Source organism: Populus alba, chromosome 6, assembly GCF_005239225.2.
Source record: "Populus alba chromosome 6, ASM523922v2, whole genome shotgun sequence".
In the NCBI taxonomy this organism is placed as follows: domain Eukaryota; kingdom Viridiplantae; phylum Streptophyta; class Magnoliopsida; order Malpighiales; family Salicaceae; genus Populus; species Populus alba.
In genome coordinates, this window is record NC_133289.1 from 2,483,087 (window position 1) to 2,505,837 (window position 22,751).

General features: G+C 38.1%; 5 protein-coding genes and 1 pseudogene across 5 annotated transcripts; 3 read left to right on the top strand and 3 right to left on the bottom strand.

Annotated features, from left to right (window-relative positions):
- Positions 1 to 790: 790 nt before the first annotated feature.
- On the bottom strand, positions 791 to 1,360 carry LOC118053008 (acetyl-CoA-benzylalcohol acetyltransferase). Its single transcript, XM_035064122.2, has one exon. The coding sequence runs from the start codon at positions 1,358 to 1,360 to the stop codon at positions 791 to 793; it is 570 nt and encodes a 189-aa protein (XP_034920013.2).
- Positions 1,361 to 6,506: 5,146 nt separating this feature from the next.
- Positions 6,507 to 7,175, bottom strand: LOC118053131 (acetyl-CoA-benzylalcohol acetyltransferase). The gene has a single exon (XM_035064290.1). The coding sequence runs from the start codon at positions 7,173 to 7,175 to the stop codon at positions 6,507 to 6,509; it is 669 nt and encodes a 222-aa protein (XP_034920181.1).
- A 613-nt stretch (positions 7,176 to 7,788) lies between these two features.
- Positions 7,789 to 8,349, top strand: LOC140955752 (protein NRT1/ PTR FAMILY 3.1-like). The gene has a single exon (XM_073410267.1). The coding sequence runs from the start codon at positions 7,789 to 7,791 to the stop codon at positions 8,347 to 8,349; it is 561 nt and encodes a 186-aa protein (XP_073266368.1).
- Positions 8,350 to 9,216: 867 nt separating this feature from the next.
- Positions 9,217 to 12,487, bottom strand: LOC118053002 (exocyst complex component SEC15A-like; annotated as a pseudogene).
- Positions 12,488 to 13,334: 847 nt separating this feature from the next.
- Positions 13,335 to 15,180, top strand: LOC118053132 (psbP domain-containing protein 6, chloroplastic; the record flags this gene model as incomplete). Its single annotated transcript, XM_035064291.2, has 3 exons — positions 13,335 to 13,602; positions 14,344 to 14,660; positions 14,971 to 15,180. Coding segments are annotated over 3 exons (756 nt in total), but the record flags the coding sequence as incomplete, so codon positions are not given.
- Positions 15,181 to 18,375: 3,195 nt separating this feature from the next.
- Positions 18,376 to 19,674, top strand: LOC118053133 (transcription elongation factor TFIIS). The gene has a single exon (XM_035064292.1). The coding sequence runs from the start codon at positions 18,376 to 18,378 to the stop codon at positions 19,672 to 19,674; it is 1,299 nt and encodes a 432-aa protein (XP_034920183.1).
- Positions 19,675 to 22,751: the final 3,077 nt, after the last annotated feature.

Consider the following 22,751-nt stretch of genomic DNA (forward strand, 5'->3'; position numbering starts at 1 on the left):
TATATACAATAAAGCTCATTAAAGCTAGCGTTATCCAAAACAGGGAGTGAAAAGGTTCATTGTCGTCCAAGCTTGCAATTGGGTTCTCCCTTTCCACCCAAACAAATTAAAAATGTTAATGTTGGGAATAACTTCATATATATATATATATATATATATTATATATATATATTGCTGGCTTGTTTCAGGAATCTATGAAAACTAGGAAAAACTGCCTGAAACAAGCTCACAGCATACATTGATTCCTGATTCTATCTTGGACTGCAACTTATAACTTGCGATACAGATCAGTTATTCCCAACATTAACGTTTTTAATTTGTTTAATTTCTTGCCACAATACAAACAAGTCAATTCTAACATCGATCCTGAAAAACAAGACACCAATGTATGAAGTTCAAGTCCAGGGAGTCAAACCCCCTTCTCTTTACATTTTTTTTTTTTATTCGTGAATAAATAAATATTTTTACCACAATGGTAATGATAAATCTATAATAATCTATTTTTCAAAACAGTAAATTTACTTGAAGGTGTCTCCAAAGGGACAATCCCACTGTTTAGAATGCGAGAATTTTCTTTTTGAAGTATTTTCTCGACACACTTGAAACAAAATTCATAAGATATATATATGAATCCAAAATATGAAGCACCAAGTACACATTACCGAAATGGAACAGAGACAAGAACATGTTTTTATTTGTTGTAGCAACTCAGATTATAGAGCTGAGCCACTTTATTACCATCCTGAACTTCTTCAAGACCCTGTTGGATGATGCTGTTTATAGCGCCTTCCTAGCCAGTGGAGGAAATAGTTTTGTCCAGATGTTGCTGAAGAGCAAGCATGCTGCTTTCATCCAAGGCTAAAAACACTTCAATTCCATCACCATCTTTAGTGTCCATAAGCATAACAATGCCAGATGGTACGTCCACGCTACTCACCCAGGAGGGTTTTCCCCATCCAAAATCTGCTTCATACCATGGGAACCGACACCAGCAACTGAATATAAAGGTATCTACACTGTCTTCTCCAAGTGCTTCACCCACCTCCCTCACCTTACTGGACACCATAGAGTAAATGTCATCACTACTTGAAGCTCTTGCACAATCATGGGTGGTGGTGCTTATTGCGTCGTGCACCCGATTCACGAAGTGATGAAGCTCTATCTTGATCTCATCATCTGGCATAAATTGCGCATTCGCCGAATTAACAAAGTTTCCACAGGAGTAGTCCGGAGTGGTCATAGCTGTCTTCCCTCGCATGTTAAATGTGTTAACAATTACGGTAATTATCTCCAAGTTGGATTTGCAGCATTCAAGTCCTACATTGTCTCTGATATTAGCTGGAAAGATATATTCCAGCATCCCAGTAAATACGTGATTGTATCCTAGTAGAAATAGGTTTCCATGTAATTAGCAAATCAATCCTAAACTATAGGATCTGATACGTAGGGATTCTTATGTAGAGTAGCTATATATATTCTGCTTGTAACAGAGGAAGCTTTAAGTGAAAATAAAACAATTGAATCCCTTTGAAAACTCTGCGTATGTTTTTTACTTGGTATCAGAGCAGGTTTATTATCTGCTCTTTATATCACCCACAAACCTTATAAATCTTACGAATCCTCCTTCTCGTACCATGGCCAGTGACAAAACCGAATCATCCTCTTTTCCAGTTATCCAGGTTCAGTCAGAGAATTCCAGTTTCTCAACCAATGTCACCCTTACTGAAAGCAACTATGATGTCTGGTCTCAAATCATGGAGATGCAAATTGCAGGACGAGAGAAACTTGAATACCTTGTAAGCAACACAATCCCAGAAAAAACTGATCCATCCTATGCTAAATGGTATGCTGAGAATCAAAAGATTAAAGGATGGTTGTTGACCTCCATGTCACCAGAAATTATGAAACGCTATCTTAGATTGCCTACTGCACATGAAATCTGGAATGCTCTAGCCAAAGCATTCTATGATGGGGCAGATGAATCACAGCTATTTACCTTGAACCAACGTGCGTTCTCCACCAAACAGGTTGGTCGTCCTATCTCTACCTATTATGGTGATTTGGTAGAAATATTTCAAGAACTAGATCATCGTGACAAGATTGTTATGAAAGATCCCGATGATGTCATTGCCTATAAAAAATCAGTTGAGAGACTGCGGGTGCATATTTTTCTGAATGGCCTTGATGAAGAATTTGAACAAATTCGTGGTGAGATCCTAAGGAGAGATTCTGCACTAGACCTTGAAGAAACATATGCTTATGTTCGCCGTGACTCTATCCGTCGAAACACACTGAATGGGGAACCTGGACACTTAGAGCCATCTGCTATGATAGCTCGCCAAAGTAAGTATCAACGACCACAGAACCTGAAACCAGATCGAGCTTCTGGTTCACTGAATCATAATCATTCAATTGGATCGCAAAATCGCAGCTATGAAATAGGAGCTGCACAACCAGAACGCATATGCACTCACTGTGGTGAAACTGGACACACTAAGCTACGCTGCTATGAATTGATTGGATATCCAGAATGGTGGGATTTTTTCAAAGCACCCCGTAAGAGAAACTTAAAGGCAAATCCTCATGTGTCTGTTGCTGTGGCAGAACCAAATCATATGTTTGGCAATAAATCTGGGAAAGACTCCTCTTCTGGTGCTATTACTGGGAATGCACGCGACACTGCTGAGAACACAGGTGCTGATGCTATAAATGCAGGTAAGGCTCTTCATACCTCCACTTCTGTTAGAAATAGTGAATGGATAATTGATTCAGGTGCCACAAATCATATGACGTTTAACAATAATATTCAGACCATACAACCCTCAAACCACCATGTAGTTTTCACAGCCAATGGAACTCCTTCTTCTGTGTCAGGAGAAGGCACGGTTACTCTTAAAAAAAATCTGAGTTTAGAGTCAGTTCTTATTGTTCCGAATCTCAATCATAATTTATTATTTGTTGCTCAAATAACTTGTGCCTTGATGTGTGTTGTAATTTTTTGGCCGAACCTTTGCATATTCAAGGACATTCAAACTCGGAAGACAATTGGTTATGGTACTAGGAGAGGGAAGCTCTACTACCTGGATCTGATTCCAGCAAGCTCAAATCAGTTGGCACAAGTCTTCTCAACTAATACAGCTAATGAACACCAGAAGTCTGAAATTTGGCTATGGCATAGACGTTTAGGCCATGCATCCTTTGGATATTTACAGAAATTATTCCCACAATTATTTTCACAATTGATTGTTTCAGATTTTAAGTGTGATGTATGTGAACGTGCTAAAAGTCATCGTGTTTCATTTCCTATTAGTATGAATAAAAGTCCTGCACCTTTTATGGTTGTTCACTCGGATGTATGGGGACCAACAAACACTCCTTCTCTAAATGGATCACGTTGGTTTGTTTCATTCATTGATGATCACACCCGCATGACGTGGATTTGCTTAATGAAATCAAAGAGTGAAGTGAGTTCTTTATTCCAGCAATTCCACAAAATGATAGCAACACAGTATCAGACCAATATTCAGGTGATCAGGACTGATAATGGGGGAGAGTTTATCAATCACAGCTTGAAAGATTACTTGAACACACATGGCATTATTCATCAAACAACTTGCCCTTACACCCCTCAACAGAATAGGGTGGCTGAACGGAAAAATCGTCATCTCCTTGAGGTCGTTCGTGCCTCCTTATTTGAAGCTCACATGCCTACTAGTTACTGGGGAGAAGCTGTTACTACCGGAGCATACATTATCAACAGGGTACCTTCTAGTTCTCTGCAATTCCAAACCCCCTTCGAGGTTCTCCATCGCCTTGTAAGTGCTCCTACAATGCCAAACTTACCTCCTAAAGATTTTGGATGTGTAGCTTATGTACATCTTCATAAAGGTTTGAGAACTAAGTTGGAACCTCGGGGACTTCGATGTGTGTTTGTTGGCTATGCTCTGCACCAAAAAGGCTATCGATGTTATCACCCTCCTTCTCGCCAACTTTATGTTACTCTGGATGTGGTCTTCCATGAAACTACTATGTATTATTCATCTCAAACTAAGGAGAACGATGAAGTGCAGATAGCAACTAAGCCTACAGACAATGTGGATATCATTGCACATGGTAACCAACTGATTGATACTTTGGATAGCTTGGAGACTAATGAAGAATGTCCAGTTAATGAGAACACAGAGGAACACCAGGACAGGGAAGAGTATACCAGTGAAAATGGTCCAGAAATCGTTGATGGTAACCAGGATACCTTGGAGGGGCCGACAGTTTCCCACAGTGTACCAGTTAACCAATTGTCTTCCCCGGTTGATTCCAGACTTGAGTCTCATGATATTCATCCAGTTGAGTCCCTAAAAGAACTACCTAATCGAGTCACAAGAGGTAAACCCAAGGTGAACTATGAACTAACCCTTCACTCAAAACTCAAATACCCTATGAATAACTATGTATCCTATCATAGATTGTCAAACGAAAAAATGGCATTTGTACATCAATTATCCGTTGTATCTATTCCTAACAATGTGCAGGAAGCCTTGGCTGATCCTAGATGGAGGGAGGCAATGAATGAAGAAATGAAAGCCCTTCAACAAAACTCAACATGGGACGTTGTTGACTTGCCGAAAGGAAAGAAACCTGTTGGGTGTAGGTGGGTCTTCACCATTAAATACCAAGCTGATGGAACTATTGAACGGTGCAAAGCAAGGCTGGTAGCCAAGGGATATACTCAAACATATGGAATTGATTATATGGAGACTTTTTCACCGGTGGCCAAACTTAATACTGTTCGTATTATACTATCTCTAGCAGTTAATCTTGACTAGCCGCTACATCAATTTGATGTAAAGAATGCATTTCTACATGGAACACTCCAAGAAGAAGTGTATATGGAATTACCTCCCAGCTGTAAACAGCAAACGGAAGGTAATAAACAGGTCTGCAGGTTGAGAAAATCCCTATATGGTTTAAAGCAGTCTCCCAGAGCGTGGTTCGGAAGGTTCACAAATTTTATGAAGACAGTTGGTTACACACAAAGTAACTCGGATCACACTTTATTCTTGAAGCATAATGAAAAACACATTACAATTCTCATTGTGTATGTTGATGATATAATAGTAACCGGAGATGATCCAGGAGAGAGGAAGAGATTACACGAGCACCTTGCCCGTGAGTTTGAGATGAAAGACCTTGGAGAGTTGAAGTATTTCTTGGGCATTGAAGTGTCACGGTCAGATAAAGGTATTTTTCTTTCACAAAGAAAATATGCCTTAGACTTACTAAGTGAAACAGGTATGACAGCATGCAGTCCAGCTAGCACTCCTATGGAAGAGAACTTGAAACTACATAGTGATTCCAATCAAGTTCCGACTAACAAAGAACGTTATCAGAGGTTGGTTGGAAGGTTAATGTATCTTGCACATACTCGACCTGATTTAGCTTATTCATTGAGTGTGGTCAGTCAATTTATGCATTCTCCAAGCGAAGAACACATGAATGCTGTCACCCGTATCTTACGCTACTTGAAGTCGTCTCCAGGAAAAGGAATTTTGTTCACAAAAGGACACAATTTGGATGTTAATGGTTATACAGATGCTGATTGGGCTGGTTCTATTCAAGATCGACGTTCTACTTCTGGTTATTTCACGTTTGTAGGAGGAAACTTGGTTACATGGCGAAGTAAAAAACAAGAGGTAGTTGCTAGATCAAGTGCTGAGGCTGAATATAGAGGGATGGCTAAAGCTATATGCGAATTGTTGTGGATTAGAAATCTGATGATAGATTTACATATTAAGCCAGTCAATCCTATGAAGTTGTATTGTGACAACAAGGCAGCATGTGATATTGCTCATAATCCTGTTCAACATGATCGTACTAAACATGTTGAAGTTGATAGGCATTTTATCAAGGAAAAGCTAGAAGAAAAGCTAATTGAAGTTCCTCATGTTCGATCTCAAGACCAGCTCGCTGATATACTAACCAAGGCACTGTCAAACCACGCGTTTAGTGCAATTCTCAGCGAAATTGGAATGAGTGACATCTACGCACCAACTTGAGGGGGAGTGTTAACAATTACGGTAATTATCTCCAAGTTGGATTTGCAGCATTCAAGTCCTACATTGTCTCTGATATTAGCTGGAAAGATATATTCCAGCATCCCAGTAAATACGTGATTGTATCCTAGTAGAAATAGGTTTCCATGTAATTAGCAAATCAGTCCTAAACTATAGGATCTGATACGTAGGGATTCTTATGTAGAGTAGCTATATATATTCTGCTTGTAACAGAGGAAGCTTTAAGTGAAAATAAAACAATTGAATCCCCTTGAAAACTCTGCGTACGTTTTTTACTGTAAGTCCGAGGAGGGAAGGCCTCAAGTGGCCATGTCTAGCTTGAGCTACCCTTATGAGAGCCATCCATACAAGTGCTGTCACGACCTCTACTCGTGATGGATGGTGTTTCACCAGCTGTTCCGAATCACCATCTCTAGCAATTGCTTTCAGTTTTGATTAAGTATGGCCATCAAACACGAACCTTCTCCTGATAATCTTGATGTCCGTTCCTGGAGCCGTGCCAGTACTGGACGAAGGCATTTGTTTGGGTGGAAAGAGAGAACCCAATTGGAAGCTTGGACGACAATGAACCTTATCACTCCCAATTCGACAAGCAGTGGCCCAAGCACTGATGAATGTACCTATAGTGAATGCATCAGCTATCCTGTGTGCGATGGATATACCAATAGCCAGTCCACCACATTCAAACATGTTGAATTGAACCATCACAAGAGGGCTGCTCTCCGCTTGGAATAGTGGTGCAACCAGATGACTCGCCATTTCAGACTGCTCACGCTCTTCTCTTTCGAGAAACTGAGATAAGAAACCACCAACTTTGGCTTCCAAAAACTCTGCTCCCATGTCATTACACTCAACTGAGAATTCTTCCTTGATGTATCTTCCCCCGAGTGGGTAAAAGAGGCTTAAGGTTTCAGCTAATGATTTTTCCATTTCCTTGCTTCGTTTTTCGTTGTTTTGATCACCATCGGCTGGATAGTAGAAAATGCATGGTAAGTAAATGGAAGGAGCAACCTGGTCAAAACATGATACTTTCAAGTTTTGAAGGTGCGGTGGAGTTGGTGATGAAGGGGCTATCAGTTTTCTAGATAAGATTTGAACCTCCATAGCCGAAATTCAGATGTTGAAAGAGCAAGAAATGCAACAATAACCAGAGAGGGTTTGTTTTGCTGAATTATTCTTTCAAGCTAAGAGTAATGCTCGACTTTGCACACATATTAATATATACAATAAAGCTCATTAAAGCTAGCGTTATCCAAAACAGGGCCACAAAAATAAAATAATTATTTCTTCATAATTTTTACGCGGCTGTATGACACCACTAATATTAGAGTATTATTTATAGCTTGAAATTAACTTTAAGTTTTTGGACTGCGTAAAGATAAGACTAATAGTTCATCAAAATTATGTTGGATCAATATATAGCAACCAGCTGGGAGTGTTTCAAGATCACAACGGTGTTAATTTGTCACGACAACGATAATCAAGTGATAAACACAGCCAATGATTCAATAACAACATTTCTAGCACCATTGCTAGCATCCATCTTTTTGTCGTGACAACAGCTATTATTATAAATTTACAACAACAGTGTCCATGAACGCGGTTAGCAACAACCATCTATTTGTCTTTGTACAGTAAAATTATAAATTTACAACAACAGTGTCCACTAGTTTCAATGATTTACCTAGTTTTTTATTTTATTTTTGGGCGACAGGGAATGATCAGCCTAACAGTGTCAGCAGTGCTCCCATCACTGAGGCCACCTCCATGTCCATCTCAAGTGAGCTGCAAAGAAGCCTCAAATTCTCAGCTATGGATCCTTTACATGTCGTTAATCCTCACATCCATAGGCTCTGGTGGCACTAAGCCTTGTGTTGTAACCTTTGCTGCAGACCAATTCGACATGACCAAATCAGCTGTCGGGTCACGCAGCTGGAACTTCTTCAACTGGTACTATTTTTGCATGGGAATGGCGACATTGACAGCTCTGACTGTTGTAGTCTATATTCAATACAACGTGGGCTGGGGCTGGGGTCTCGGAATCCCGGCTATTGGCATGGCTCTATCCATTGTAGCCTTTATATTTGGTTCTTCACTTTATAATAAATTAAAACCAGAAGGCAGCCCTTTGGTTAGATTGGCTCAGGTCGTCGTTGCTGCTGCGAGGAAGAGGAAAGAAGTGATGCCACTGGACCCTGGCATGCTGTACCAAAATAAAGAGCTCGATGCTGCTATTTCTGTCAACGGAAGGCTGTTACACTCCGATCAATTCAAGTAAGCAATGCTGACAGAATCCTCTTAAATAATCTACTTTTTTTCTATTTGATGGTCGGGTGGTATATATTCTCAGGCTAATTTAGCATACTGAAACTGTAATTATTAAAATAGATTGAGCTACTAAATCATAACTTAGAGCTGGATTTTGATTTGAACATAATGACTCGGTCAAATTTAAATGATACAATGGGTTGATTCACGATTTAATTGATTGGCTGAGTCAAAATCAATGATTTTTTAAAAAAATAATTGATTTTATTTTAATAAAAAATTTAAACCGTGTTTACTGGCAACTTAATGCTCCAAGCCCTTTACTGGATTAGACTGTAGGACGGGTCTAAGGATACTAAGTATAAGAAGGTGTGGCACCAACTCAACACATGTTCGCCAGAAGATTGCTCGCAAACTTCCTTTAGCAATTAGCATGCAAACAAACCACTTGTGTATTGCTTTTATGCTTTCTACCTAAGCAAAGAACAAATCCAGCGATTCTTCAACAAAATACAGTGATAAGAGTGGAAAGAAATGCGAAGAAGCCTTGGAATGAATGGCATACAAGAAACTCAATACCATATATAGAATCTGGAAGTACTTTATGTAGAGATCTCCGATGAATGGTGAAGAGCCAGTAGTGCCATAAATAAAGCATCAGTAGCCATTCTTTCCTCCTGCAAACAAACTGCCAAATATCTCAGGGTAATGAAGGCAAACCTATAGTATTAAGAATGTGGAAGTGCAAATGCAGAACGCTCTGGTGCTTGTGGAAACAAACGACTATTTTGATTCATTTTAATTTCAATAGTGAAACTGCATAAATATGCTGTGGATCAATATGCCTTTAACAAGAATACATGTCCTTGCTCACGAGTTCAAAGGAAAATATAGAAGCTTTATTGTTAGAATTTAATCAGCACAGAATTAAAAAACCTATCTCGTTCCAACTCATGACAATGGAGAAAAAAGAGAGAGAATGTATAATTGGAAGGAGATAAGCAATAAATTAACAAAGGGACACTACTTCTAATGCAGGCGGAATCTATAGCCTTCTCAATTGAAGTCCTTCAATCTTTTCTTCAGCATGTCCATTGATTTCTTCCGTGCACTTTGCTTAGTATTTCTGGTTGAGAGGCTACCAAAGATTCCATCATGGGAATCCTTGAATTTATCACAGATGCTGGCCACGTTTTTATAATCCAGAGCATCATAGTTTTTCTGCCTTATCACAGGATTCATAAAGTTCTCTGGCTGGCTGCTTGACAAAAGGTTTATCAACTGTCGTGCTTCTAACAAGCAGCCTCTAAAACTACCTTCCTTGTATATTTCACTCAGGCCGGTGCTATGAAACCTCTCATCAGCAAAATCCTCTATAATCTTCAAATCATTGTTGAGAGATAGGACTGCATTAGCATTGAACCTCCTTACGCTATCACTAAGAAATGCTCCGACAATGGAATTGGAAATGTGCTCGAGGGCACCACTCCCAACTTTGTGTAGAGCATCCAATGGAAGAATTTGTTGTGCAGTTGACAAAAATAGTATCGCAGGTAAATAACCCACCTCATTTATATGGTCATTTCCATTTTGTGGTGTTTCCTCTGAAGTCCAATTGATATTTTCTGTAATATTCATGAATTCATCTAACTTGGTGTTCACCAAATTCAGCAGAGCGAGATAAGCTGCATCCCTTGAAGTTTTCAGGACCACCTTGGCTGTCAAACTAGCTTGAGGCCTCTCAAACTGATGGATCGGATTCACATAGTTGGGCCTGCATGTTGAAGAAAAAAATCACAAGCTCTCTCAAGAACAGATATGTTTGCAGCAATCTGCATGGCTTGAGACACACCAACTGCACCCCCATGGATCGTGCTAAGCATCACTTTCATTAGCACAATCAATCAAGAGCTTGTCCAAGTATTTTCTCACAATGTCATAAAAATTAGTATGCACCCCATACGATAAGTAATCAACAGAACCTTTGATGAAAGATCTAACAATGCGGCAAGTATCAGGTACCATGGAGGAGAATGGTGCATAATATGGGAAAGCCGGCATTATACTCTCGAGGTTTGAAGATGAAAGGAGAGGACATTATTCTCATAATCAGTATCCCTTCTCATTACCATCTGCTCATAGGTGTCACTTCCAAGAGTATTGACAATTTGCTCCTGACATTCTCCCAAAAGAAGCTCATGATACTTATCTCGGCTACGATCAACTACCTCAAGAATTTGGCCAACTTCATACCCATATTGTCTAAAAGTTTCCCCAAGAAGAGTGACATAATCCTTCACCAGCAGAAGATGAGTTGCAGAATCCATATGGGAAAACTGTTCCTCCAGAACAGATGTCATTTTAGCCACAGCCACTTCCCACATTGTCTCAACATGATTTGCTGACAAAAGATCCCCAGCAGTTCTTAAGACCCGATCCTCCACTATGAAGTAACCAGCAATTTGGGCCAAATATGTTTGATAAGATTCAACAAATGGTTGAGTAGTAGAGATTTGCAAGTCTGAATTGAGTTGCAATAACCGATTCTTATAGTAGTATTCACGAAACTGCTCTTGGATTCCAAGGCAATCGTGAATATGATACACCCGGAAAAGAGGAGTGAGATCAAACTTCAAGACTGAATCTTCATCATTTTTCCTCAACATCCAGAGTATATACAAAATCTCCTAACCCTGAAATGTTTTGTTCTTCGGCTTTTCTCTGATGTTCCAGCATTTCCTCATCTCTTTGACGAGCTGACAAAGTATGGCCTATTGCTGTCTGTCCAATATCCTTAGCAGAACTCCTCACTTGAACTAGCCATTCATTAAATTGACTGGTAACTTTCTTCTCAATATGCGATTTTATTACTGGAATTGTCTTCCCTATGGCCGTTTTAAGTGCCTTCACAGGGATGTTCTGCAAGTAAGTCCTCTCGATCAGATCCACTGTCTTCAACGCAGGGTAAAATTGGCTTTCCAACATGTGGTTGTTAGACTTCACACAGAGTTCCAAAACTTGTATGCATATCTTCGATGTTTTGATAGCTTCAGTCACATTCTTCTTAATCCAATAAGATTCAAGAAGCTCCTCAAGTTTGACCAAAAGAGCACTCCCAACTTCTTGCAATCGAAAATTCTCACTCGCAAGCTCACTTTTTAACTCTTCAGCATCAACCAATACACCACGAAGTTCATCAACCGCAAGAATGAATTCCTCGTAATGGCTCTTGCACAGCTCCTCGATTTCAACTTCATTCTTTCTCACAACAGACTTGAGTTGATGAAACAGCGATTCAGGCCGCCCCATTTCAAATGCATGCCTGACAATTGGACCCAAATCCTCTCCATTGCCAATCAAAGTTGCAAGCACCAAGTCCTCCCCTCCATCCCCATTCTCTACAGCAGTTCTCCTCTTAGGCTTCGCATCCATTGCTTTTACTAAACACTGAAACAATCAAACAAACCACACTCATAAGCATCCGAAACTAAATTAAAAAATCCACAAAACTCCTTATCGACCATCTTCATCAACGAAGTAAAACAACACCTACAATAAATCACATGTAACAAAATTTACGCTAATCATCCAAGTCTTTTCCTCAATAAACATTTTTGTATAAAGATTCAAACAGAAATAAATATTCAAAGACAGCACGAAATGCAAAACATCTAAAATAGAATGGAAAAAACAATCTATGATTAATCAAATTTAATAAATTATAGCCAAATAAATCCATCAAACATAAAATTCATCAATTTACAAACAAAGTGGAGATAAAAAACAAATCCCCATTTCAAAATTCACAACCAATCAACCAGATACAAAATGTGAACAACACAACAAACAAAAATCCCCGGATAGAAAAAATGAAAAACCCAGATACAAAATCAAACAAAGTTAAAAACTTGATACTTACAAAGAGCTATTGAGAGGCCTCCCTTTTGGGCCAAATTTGCTCTCTTTCTGCTATGTAAAACAAGAAATGAAATGTGTTTTCCTTAGATTCTTCACTCGTTGAGCTGAAACAGCTGTTTTCAATGAAATCTGTGATCAATGAAGGTCCTGCTATTGTTAGTTTCAACTCATGTGAAAATTCATGTTTTGTTTTCTTTCTGTTGCCGTTTGTACCTTGTTCAATAACGAAATTGATATTTCCACTCCTTGGTTTGTTTAGATTCGTCCGCGACATGGGATATGATTATTTGTTTTAGTGTACACGCTAACTGTCATGCACCTTTGTTTTCATTGGCTAGTTGCTTGAACAGGTAACGTGGCAGTCATATTGATTAAAGTTTTATAAAGTATGTGATTAATTAATTATAGGATATTAATATATTAATTTTTTTCTCTTAATTTTGTTTGGGATCTTTCAAATTGAGTATAATAGAAATTGAGTGCGGCCAAATCTAACTGGCTGGCCAAACATTCAAAAAAAAAAATTAAACATTTTATATTCACATATAGTAACATTTATCATATAATTAAAATTTAGAATGCTCTAGGTAAATCTTGTTATATTTAAAATAAAAAATTAAAACACGGTTATTAAATCTAGCTAACATGACGGATAGATAATAAAAAAATTAAATTTAAAATCTAATCTAGACCGATGGTTTATTAAATTAAATAAAATATTAATTTAAATAAACTTGTTAAAAAATTATAATTAACATGTGGTGTATGATATTTTTAAAAAATATTATTGTTTTAAATAAATATAATTAATTCAGTTTAACCGATGAATAGATAAAAAATAACAACTGAAGACACTTTTCTAGATCGGTTCTTAAATCGGATTTCACAACTGTATAACGCCGTCAAGAAATTATGTGGTGTATACAAGTCATGGCAACAAATTACAGAGTCCAGGTGTCTCATGCGCATCCATGAACGGATAAGAGTAAGCGCGGATGCCCCAACCCCATCCTTCAAAATCTGTCTCTCTCTCATTTCTCTTGAAGAATCCTTCAAAATGGCAACTTGCTTCACTAACTCCAATTTTCTTCATCTCCACTCAAAACATCAAGAACAACAACATTAACAGCAACAACAACGTCGTTGGACCAACATAGAAACCAGGTTGTTTTGAGGAGACAAATCTTGACGGGACTGGTGTTGTCTCCATTAATCTTGATTAAAGCACCTCCAAGTTCAGAAGCTAGAGAGATTGAGGTTGGTTCTTACTTGCCACCTTCTCCAACGGACCCTTCTTTTGTTCTCTTCAAAGCCAGCCCAAAAGACACCCCTGCTCTTCGTGCAGGTACGTAGATTCTCATTTTCCAATTTATATTTGCATGCCTGTGTCCACTTACTCCACCATCTGCCTTTTAGTCCAGCTATTGAATTATCAATTAGCTCAGTTCATGAAGTCGCTTGGCATATTTCTTTTACGCATGCTGCCTGAATCAATTTTTGGGTCTAACATTTTGAGATAGCTAGGTTTATTGGGGTTTCTTTTTGGTTTTTTTATTTTTTTTCATTTTTAAAGATTCAAGGAATTGAAGAAGGCCCAAATGTGACTAGGGTAAGCCCTAATAGAAGCATATACCTTATTTTCTTCCTCAGATGAAGCTTTGAAATATTTATATTTGGGTGGTCTATAATTTCTAAGAGGATGCTGAGGTTTCTAATGCTGGTGTTCCATGCTAGTGGGTTTTTTTTGTTTCCATTATTTCTTTGTTGGAAGGAGGGGATGCGTGGAGCAATGTGGGTGCTCATGGACATAGTTATCAAACCCGATCCAAGCGTTAGCAAAATCTTAGAATTGAGTTGGCCGAATCTCACCCGGGTTAGGCTAAATCAACAAGATCAGCTGAGTTCGTTATCGGTCATGTGAGTAACCAGTGGGGGGATGGTATTTGTAATTTGTCAGAGGTTTTCTGCATTAGGCCTGTTTGTTATTAAAAAAAAAACGTGAGGATGAGAAGACTTACAGTGTAAAGAGGAAGATTTTTTTTTATTTGTCACAATTTAATGATATTTGAAATTTAGTTTCTTGCAGGAAATGTTCAGCCTTACCAGTTCATCCTCCCACCGAGTTGGAAGCAAACACGCGTAGCAAACATATTATCCGGTAATTACTGCCAACCTAAGTGTGCAGAGCCCTGGGTTGAGGTAAAGTTTGAAGATGAAAAGCAAGGAAAAGTCCAGGTGGTGGCTTCACCTTTGATTCGCCTGACTAACAAGCCTAATGCAACAATTGAAGAGATTGGAAACCCGGAGAAGTTGATTGCCTCTCTTGGCCCTTTTGTTACAGGAAACTCTTATGATCCTGATGAGCTCTTGGAAACAAAGATTGAAAAGTTCGGTGATCAGACGGTATCATCCTGTTAACTCATCCCGCAAATTGTTGCATTTCTTTTTGCATTTTCTCCATTTGTGCTACTGGCTCCAGTCTTCCTTTCCCTTTGTTTGGCTAAAGAAACCTAAGCTATTATTAGTTAACAAAAATGGCAGTGTCATAGTAAAGCTTCTTCGATATTTTCTGATCTGCTGCTCTTACAATTTTTTCTGAACTGTTAATGCTTTTCTTTGTAACATCGTATCTTTCTTTGAAGGGGAAAAGGGAAAAACCAATATATTTTTATTTTATATTCTAGTCACCTCAAACTCGTCATTGTCTTTGCAGTATTACAAGTACATGCTTGAGACACCATTTGCTTTGACGGGGACGCACAATCTTGCAAAGGCAACAGCTAAAGGAAGCACTGTTGTGTTGTTTGTAGCAAGTGCAAATGATAAACAATGGCAAGCATCTGAGAAAACTCTAAAAGCCATTCTTGATTCCTTTCAAATTTAGTAACTTTCCTGATGAAAATAAGAGATTATTTTTTGTTCATTTTGACACTTGGTTCCTCAAGTTACATATGTAAACAGTCCAATAAACCCTTCAAATGCCTTTTGTTTTATATGAGTTCTATATATAATGTAATGTTTTGATATTAACAAATTTGCTTGACCCACATTTGTAAACATGTTAATCCTCCAGTTTAAACAGGAAGTCTATTTCTTCGATCTGTGGAGGTTGACACAAGCCAATGTACATCAGCTGATGCTTGTCCGTCTTGCCTTTCTTGTGTATCTGATACTCCCAGCAGTCTAACCTGAATCCATTTCCACAATGTTCCAAATGGTGCATACAGTAGCTCTCCCATTGAAATCAAGATGCAGAGCACGTAGAGGAATGGCTTGATGGTATCCGGGAAAAATATAGAGGCTAAGGATGCCGATGACAGCAAACCAAACAACACGATGCTGCACCTAACTGCAGTCACATAACGTTGGGACCAAAAAAGTCTAACACAGGTCATCTCTCCTACCCAATAGGTCAAGCAATATGCTAGCAGACAACTAAGGCTAGTCCACATGGTTACAGGATTTGTATCGAATGGAGTGCAATCCTTGCCTTGATACATCAATTCAAGAAAAATGAGAAGGGCAGGCACAATAAAGGCAAAAATGTAATGGAATGAATTAGCAGTAGTAAACTGATTTTGCTGGAAGTAGTTTCTTGCGTTGAAAAATGCAATGTTGAATGAAACTTCTCTATGTGGAAGGAAGCTATGCAATTGCAATGAGTGGGATGGGGAGTGGCTTGTTCTTGCAATGTTGGCCATAGGATATACTGAGCTTGCTAAACGTGTTTTGTTCTGCAGGTTTGGTAACTAGATTGGATTCTACCGAAGTGTTTAGTTGGGTGAATGTGTCGTATCACAACTAGCTCTTTACTTCCGTTTTATAGGTAGAATCAGGTTCCAATTTATTAAACTACCTGTTTCTTTTTATGTTTTAAAAATATTTTTGAAAAAATTTAAATTTTTTTATTTTTTTTATTTCAAATTAATATTTTTTTAGTATTTTCAGATTATTTTAATCCGTTGATATTAAAAATAATTTTTAAAAAATAAAAAAATATTATTTTAACATATTTTTAAAATAAAAAAAATATTTTAAAAACCAATCACAATTATATTTCTAAGTATTAGGCAGTGTTGATTCTTGAGACCACCAAAGACATGGGTGGTCACTAAACATAATGGCACTGGATTAGGCAAGTTTCCTAGCAGCTTCCTATCTTTGTAGAAACTAAAACTCTACATTGATCAAAGAGGAAGTGGCATCTTTCAGACTCTAGGATTAATCGCCTAGATAAATATGTCTAGAACATTGAATCTCGGTGGATTGAGTGAATTTCTTTGACAATATATGCTGTTGTGTACGCATTAAAAACCTCAGCATTGGCTTCTAGTAGGGAGCTTTGCCTACTAGGAAAAAAGTAGTCAATGGACCATCCAAGTACTCAGGTTTCAATAATGGTGGTCCGGTGACGACCATGGATTAGTGTTTCTCATAATACTAAAAGAACTTTGACAAATAACCAGCTCTGGGCCCAACTAGATGGAGGGGGAAAAAAGCTTGCAATCTTCCTTTTATGATTTTTCTTGTATGGTTTTTTTTTGTCCCTGGAGCACCCAAGATAGGTAGTCTTGTGAGTTGTGACGACCTCAGGTTTCAACGACGAAGAAAAATAGAAACCCAAGAGACTTCAGCAAAAAATAAAAATAAAAAATCGCCCTTGCAAAGAGATCAAGGGAGGTTCAGGTCCATGGAAATCATTGGTGAATTCTAAGCAACAAACCTGATCTTGAACCATTGGATTTAATGATTGTGAGCACCAAGGTCTTGGATGGTCTCTAAAAGACCACAGATCCAACTATAAAATAGAAGTCAAGGGATGTTTTGGAACATTACAAATCCACCCACTTTAATACTTGTCTTGACACAATATCAGAGCATATTTCTAAACCTAGCTAAATCTATCTTCCCCACTCCTAGCCTCTGCAAATGTTCTTCCCACAGAGACAAGTTTCATTGAACATTGCATTCATGACTGCGAAAAACTATGTCCACCAAGATCAGCTGAAATCCCCAAATTCAACCCATGCCATTTTCACCTTTATCGTCCCTGTCCTCCTCTGCTTTCTTGAGTTTATGTATCAAGGAAAGGACTATTCTCCATTTGATACACACCCCATTACTATGTGGATTGGCCTTACTTGTGTCATTGCTTACTGTGTGGTCTACGGAGTTGAAATATCCTGTGTCAAATATTTGAAGTCTCCGGTCTACGCCTCTGCAGCTCGTGGTGGCGCGATGTTGTTTGGTTCACTGTCAGTAGCTTCTTTAGCCTCTATACTCTTTCCAGACTGTATGCAGCCAATCCTGTATCTGCTGTGCACCTTATTTTCACTATGGGAGTTACTATACAGCACCATTTGGAATACCATGGAGATGGAATCTACACAACATAGGAGTGTCAGGCATACATCAGCTGATGCGCGTTGGCTCGTATGGAACTCCTCGGATCAAAGATATAGACTTCCACTTTGACACCATTTGTACTAGGGCACACAAATACATTTGAAGAAGATTTTTGAAAGTATTAGGACAAGGAAACATTAGAGATGAATATCCAAATGAAACTCGTCGATTGAAATGTGAGACTACTAATGTACATATGATCCAACAAAACCATGAGACTAAGAATACAGTCATTAATCCAGGCCTTTTATCCCTTTGTAATTCAATGATCTGTAGAATACCAAAATCCCTAAATCCATGACAATTGCTAGAGCAGAAAGCCTTCAGTAGTGTCCATGCATGCCAGGAGTCTGTGAAGGGAGGGTAAAAGAAAATTCTACAGTAGTTTCCTCAAATCATCGGATTTGTGTGCCTATTTCCTCTAAGAAATCGGATTCAGTGCTGTTCAAAAATAGAAACTATCTTAGAATTCCTCACTACATAGGATTCAAATTTCAGAAAATTCCGCAATGGTTTCCTCAAATCATCGGATTTGTGTACCTATTTCCTATAAGCTATCGGATTCAGTATGAAATTAGGATGACCCTCGTACCTATAAAAGAAAACAGGACCCTACATCCCCGCCGAAACCTAAACATCCAATTTAGTTTTCTTTCTTTCCTCTTTGGAGTTTTTCTGATTAAGCCCTAGTTGATAAGATCACTGATCATCAATGGAGCAACAGTTTCTGTCGTTGTTTGAGTCAGCAAAGACATCTGCAGATGCTGCAGTCACTTCTTCTTCGATGATTCCCGAAGTTCATCGATGCGTAGCCGCTCTGGCCCAACTCAAGAGGTTCCCTGTAATATCATCTAGGGTTCTTCTCTTGACTCCTGTCGCGAAACAGGTTGAATGTCTCACAAGACACCCTGTAAAGATGATCAAGGCTGCTGCTTCTTGCTTGCTCTATACTTGGAGAAGAAAACTGTACGCAAGACACCCTTCCATTGATGGAAAAACTCGGCTGACGAAGTCTGGCGGCGTGTCAAGGAACGGGACTCTCATTGTCAAGATGCGCGGAAGAATTCTAGGAAGGGTTGAAGTTGGCATGCCTATCAAGACTGTAAAGAATGAAGAGAAGAAAGTAAAAGAGACGGAAACGGGTCTCAGCTGTTTCAAGAAACCGCCACTAGTACCTGCCAAGCAAACCAGAAAACCTGAGGAGAAGGTGGAAAATACAATAAGCTGTATCAAGAAACCACTACGTGCACCTGCCAAGAAAATCATAAAGCCAGAAGGGAAAGTGGAAAGTATCAAGAGCGGTTTCAAGAAACCACCACATGCATCTGCCAAGGGCGTCACAGTGCAAGAGAAAGAAAAAAGTTTCAGCGGTTACAAGAAACCACCACAAGCAAAGGGCGTCACAGTGCAAGAGAAAGAAAAAAGTTTCAGTGGTTTCAAGAAACCACCACAAGCATCTGCCAAGGGCGTCACAGTGCAAGAGAAAGAAAAAAGTTTCAGTGGTTTCAAGAAACTACCACAAGCATCTACTACGTGCGTCACAGCGCAAGAGAAAGTAAAAGGTTTTGGTAGTTTCAATAAGCCATCAAAAGAACCTGTCAAGTGCGATGATGCTTTACGAGGCAAGGTCCGATCCATTCTAGTGGAATCACTGACCAGAGTTGCCAACGAAACTGAAGCAGGCTTGAGGAGAGCAGTAAGCTCGCGTGACCCAATATGTGTTGCTGCAGATGTTGAATCGGTAATGTTTCAGAAGATGGGGGCATTCAATGGCGCCAAGACAGTGAAGTACAGGTCTGTTCTGTTCAACTTGAAGGATCCAAAGAATCCAGATTTGAGAAGGAAAGTTCTTCTGGGACAGATTAAGCCAGAGAAACTTGTGACTATGACATCAGAAGAGATGGCAAGCAATCATAGGCAATTCGAGAATGCACAAATCCGGATAAAATCTTTGCTGAAGGAGAAGAAAGCAGGACAAGAGTACAAATCTGTTGATCCTGTGGAATCTTGAGGCCTTTATAGCTTGTGATCTATATGTATGCTAGGTGCAATTAGTTTAACAACTGATGATGCTACTGTACAGTAAATTCAATTCAATTTAACAGTTTTTCATTGTTTCATGTGTTACTCAAATCTATGAAGTGTAAATTTTGTTTGTTTAGCATGTTATTAATAAAACAAATTCATCAATTTTTAGTCAATCCTGTGAAACAAAAACATTCCCTAAGCCAAGCTATTCTAGTTCCCCTACCCTACTACATGCAAATGCTCTTCTCCCAGAGAAAGGTTTCATCAAACAATTGCCTTCATGGCAGCAAGAAACAATGTCCAACAAGAACAAGTCACTGCCCTAAATTTAATCCTTGCCATTTTCACCTTTATCATGCCTGTCCTCCTCAACTTTCTTTAGTTGATGTATCAAGGCAAGGACTATTCTCCATTTGATAGGCTTCCTATTACCATGTGGATTGTCCTTACTTGATTACTGGCTTATTGCTTGGTCTATGGAATCAAAGTGGCCTGTGTCGGATATTTTCAGTCTCCAGTCTATGCCTCTGTCGTTCGTAGTAACGCAGAGTTGTTCTGTTCACTATCAGTAGCATCTTTAGCTTCTATAGTTTTTTCCAGAATGTATGCAGCCATTGTTATATGTTCTATGCACCTTACTTCCAGTTGACACAGCCTGCCAAGAAGATGAATTCAGGATAGACTAGTGAGACCATCAGGTGATCAAAATAGGAATGTTAACCAAACAGGCCGCACATCGGCAGATATCGAACTTCTCTAATCAAAGATTTAGACTTCCCAGATGAGGCTATGGCATCATTTCTAACTTATAGTAAATCCATACCTGATGAACAGAAATTTTTAACTTTTCAGGATCAAGCAATTATGAAGAATATCATCATCTAGTCACAATCAAACTCGTTAATTACAACTACCAATGTACACGCACATGATCGTAACAGAACAGTGAGAAGAAGAAAGCAGCCACTTGGGCCTTTTATCCCTTTATAGTTCAATGATCTGCATAACACCAGAATCAAAGAAAGTTACCAGGGCATGTAGCCCTGGCTAATCTCTTTGTTTCATCATCTTGTTTTGATAGTATATTTAGATGAAAACAAAACTTCAAGAGGCTTAGGACGAGTAGTTATTGCTTTGTAGGAATCACTCTTATTATCTCAATCTTTTAAAATATTATGTCAGTCCAGTGACCAACACAGAATGAGACCAGGTCCATTATCAGACTACTCGGGCAAAATCCTTGCCTGCTCACAATCAAATGACAATCCACCCTTCAGGCAAAAAATTTAGATGGGATTTGCAGAAATATTTGCTATATGTGAGCATATATGATTATACTTGTTCGTTGCCCTATGAGCAATATTTTTCTTCTCTTAGAATCTGTGACTTCCACAATCATATCTTTTTTTGATGTGTTTTTTATTTAAAAAATATAAAAATAATATATTTATTTATTTATTAAAAATTTATTTTTTTACATCAACGTATTAAAGTAATACAAAAATATTTAAAAAATAATTTTTTTGATGAAAAACATATTGAAATTCACCAAGCATTTCTCCAATTCAAACCGAAGCAAGGCGATGGACACCTCATGACCACAATCAAAAAAAGAATGACATAGAATAACATTTTTCATGATGAAAATGAACAGAAACATGTTTTAAACAATCATGTTTTTTACTGAATCTGTTTTCTGTGAAAACTTCAAGGTATATTTGTTGGCTGCACATTGGATCTCATTCTAGCTCTTACATTAATCATACATGCTCGAAATCTTCTGGATAAGAAAAGAAAAGACCAGTACATGGAAAACATGTTTCCTCTTTACAGGTTAGTAACATGTTTCCTCTTTACAGGTCTATTTGAAGCATTCATGTTTCCTAATTTTACATGACCTTTGCTAATGAAGGGTATCAAGAAATAACAGAACACAACAGGAGATTTTCCTTTAGTACAGTCTTAGCTGTCTCTGTCGTTTATTCAATACTTATTTAGCAAGTCATTTCCATACTTGTTTGCGGCCTGTTTGCGTTTGTTGTTCTGCATATGCTTACGTATGCTGCCAATATATACTTCTGGAGGCGGTATCGCATCAATTATTCCTTCATATTTGGCTTGAAACAAGGAACAGAACTGGGTTATAGAGAAGTTCTGCTGTTAGGCTTTGGTCTAGCAGTCTTGTCATTTGCCAGCGTGCTGGCAAACCTTGACATGGAAATGGATCCTAAGACAAATGATTACCAAGCATTAACTGAACTTGTACCTCTAAGTTTGGTTGTGGTAAGACTATTGAAGCTATTCAAAATACTTCCCCTGCTAAATTTCAAAATATATCTGCTCTAAACAATTCCTTTTTTAACATGTTATATTTCCATTATTTTAGCGTCCTTGCTAGTTGCTCTTGAAATAATTCATGGAAGAGTTTCCAATTCAAAACCATAGTTGTCCGACTCTCGGTCATGTAAGTCATTATGTCAACAAGGTCAATCCTTTGTAATTTAGTTTTTTAAAAAAAAAAAAATATTAATATTGACACAATTAGGTTTGAAATATATTGACTAGTTAATTAGATTTTATTAAAACATTATCTTTTTTAATTTAATTTATAACTCTGTCGGGTAAGTTTCAAGTCATAAGTTTTTCAAGTTAATTTATCAAGTCGTGTTTAGCAAGTATATTCGAAGCTGCTAGAGTTTAAAAGTTGGAATAACAGAAGTATATTTGCTTATTTGATGTTGTTTTAAGAGCAAGACAAGAAATATAAGTGACATTAAACTGAAGAGGCTGTAAAAGTGGTTCCTGGGATTTGCTAGAACTCAACAATCTAACATGTTTTACATAAGAATTCCTCATTGTATCAAACAGTAAGATTTTCTAAATTGGTTCCATAAAAATAAAAGAATCTTCATTCTATGATGATTTATAGGTTTGAAGGATCAAACCAGGATTGACCCTTAAAACTTTATAAGAAAAAAAAAAAAACAAAATAATAATGATAATTATAATTTGGGGCAGACATAAGAAGAGATGGCAAGCAGATCAAAGGCGACACCAGAA

Bases quoted from the DNA above. Each gene is read 5' to 3' on its own strand.
- LOC118053133 (XM_035064292.1), top strand. From the start codon at position 18,376: ATGGAGCAACAGTTTCTGTCGTTGTTTGAGTCAGCAAAGACATCTGCA.
- LOC118053131 (XM_035064290.1), bottom strand. From the start codon at position 7,175: ATGGAGGTTCAAATCTTATCTAGAAAACTGATAGCCCCTTCATCACCA.
- LOC118053008 (XM_035064122.2), bottom strand. From the start codon at position 1,360: ATGCTGGAATATATCTTTCCAGCTAATATCAGAGACAATGTAGGACTT.
- LOC140955752 (XM_073410267.1), top strand. From the start codon at position 7,789: ATGATCAGCCTAACAGTGTCAGCAGTGCTCCCATCACTGAGGCCACCT.